Here is a 1,498-nt window from a genome sequence, read left to right as displayed (position 1 = left end):
TCTCTGTCCCTCTGTCCCTCTGTGTCTCTGTGTCTCTGTGTCCTCTGTGTCTCTGTCCCTCTGTGTCTCTGTGTCTCTGTGTCTCTGTCTGTCTCTCTGTGTCCTCCTGTGTCTCTGTACCTCTGTGTCTCTGTGTCCCTGTGTCTCTGTCCCTCTGGTCTGTGTCTCTCTGTCCCTCTGTCTCCTCTGTGTCTCTGTGTCTTGTCCTCTGTGTCTCTGGTCTCTGTGTCCTCTGTCCCTCTGTGTCTCTGTGTCTCTGTGTGTCCTCTGTGTCCTCTGTCCCTCTGTGTCTCTCTGTGTCTCTGTGTCCCTCTGTGTCTCTGTCTCTGTGTCTCTGTGTGTCCCTCTGTGTCTCTGTGTCTCTGTGTCTCTGTGTCTCTGTGTCTCTGTGTGTCTCTGTGTCTCTGTGTCTCTGTGTCTCTGTCCCTCTGTGTCTCTGTGTCTCGTCTCTGTGTCTCTGTGTCTCTGTCTCTGTGTCTCTGTGTCTCTGTGTCCTGTGTCTCTGTGTCTCTCTGTGTCTCTGTGTCTCTGTGTCTCTGTGTCTCTGTGTCTCTGTGTCCCTCTGTGTCTCTGTCCCTCTCTGTGTCTCTGTGTCTCTGTGTCTCTGTGTCTCTGTGTCCCTCAGGGGTGAGGACGGGGTGGGGGTGCGTCTCTCAGAGGACGTCTCCGCTCAGGAGAAGAACTTCCTGTACAAGAGGAAGACCAGAGTGTCTCAGGCTCTTCAGGCTCTGCTCCACCTCCAGAGTGTTTCTCCACACGACAAGGTCAGACACACACACACACACAACACACACACAACACACACACAACACACACACACACACACAACACACACACACACACACACACACACACACACACAACACACACACACACAACACACACACACACACACACACACACACACACACACACACACACACACACACACACACACACACACACACACACACACACACACACACACACACACACACACACACACACAACACACACACACACACACACACACACACACACACACACACACACACACACACACACACACACACACACACACACACACACAACACACACACACACACACACACACACACACACACACACACACACACACACACACACACACACACACACACACACACACACACACACACACACACACACACACACACACACACACACACACACACACACACACACACACACACACACACACACACACACACACACACACACACACACACACACACACACACACACACACACACACACACACACACACACACACACAACACACACACACACACAACACACACACACACAACACACACACACACACACACACACACACACACACACACACACACACACACACACACACACACACACACACACACACACACACACACACACACACACACACACACACACACACACACACACACACACACACACACACACACACACACACACACCACACACACACACACACACA

At 51.7% G+C, this 1,498-nt stretch overlaps 1 protein-coding gene across 1 annotated transcript in view; it reads left to right on the top strand.

The window, feature by feature from the left end:
• Nucleotides 1–1,498, top strand: part of LOC110169133 (cytosolic phospholipase A2 beta-like) — a 30,841-nt gene that overhangs the window by 11,630 nt on the left and 17,713 nt on the right. Inside the window, exon 10 of the mRNA XM_055162897.1 lies at nucleotides 626–764. Within this exon, the coding sequence (XP_055018872.1) occupies nucleotides 626–764 (139 nt within the window). The remainder of the gene's footprint in view (nucleotides 1–625; nucleotides 765–1,498) is intronic.

This window comes from Boleophthalmus pectinirostris, unplaced genomic scaffold (assembly GCF_026225935.1).
Source record: "Boleophthalmus pectinirostris isolate CB_2022bp ecotype Guang Dong unplaced genomic scaffold, ASM2622593v1 HiC_scaffold_5, whole genome shotgun sequence".
NCBI classification, from domain to species: Eukaryota; Metazoa; Chordata; class Actinopteri; order Gobiiformes; family Gobiidae; genus Boleophthalmus; species Boleophthalmus pectinirostris.
The sequence above is the reverse complement of the archived record's forward strand: the minus strand, read 5'-3'. Positions and strand labels throughout refer to the sequence as shown.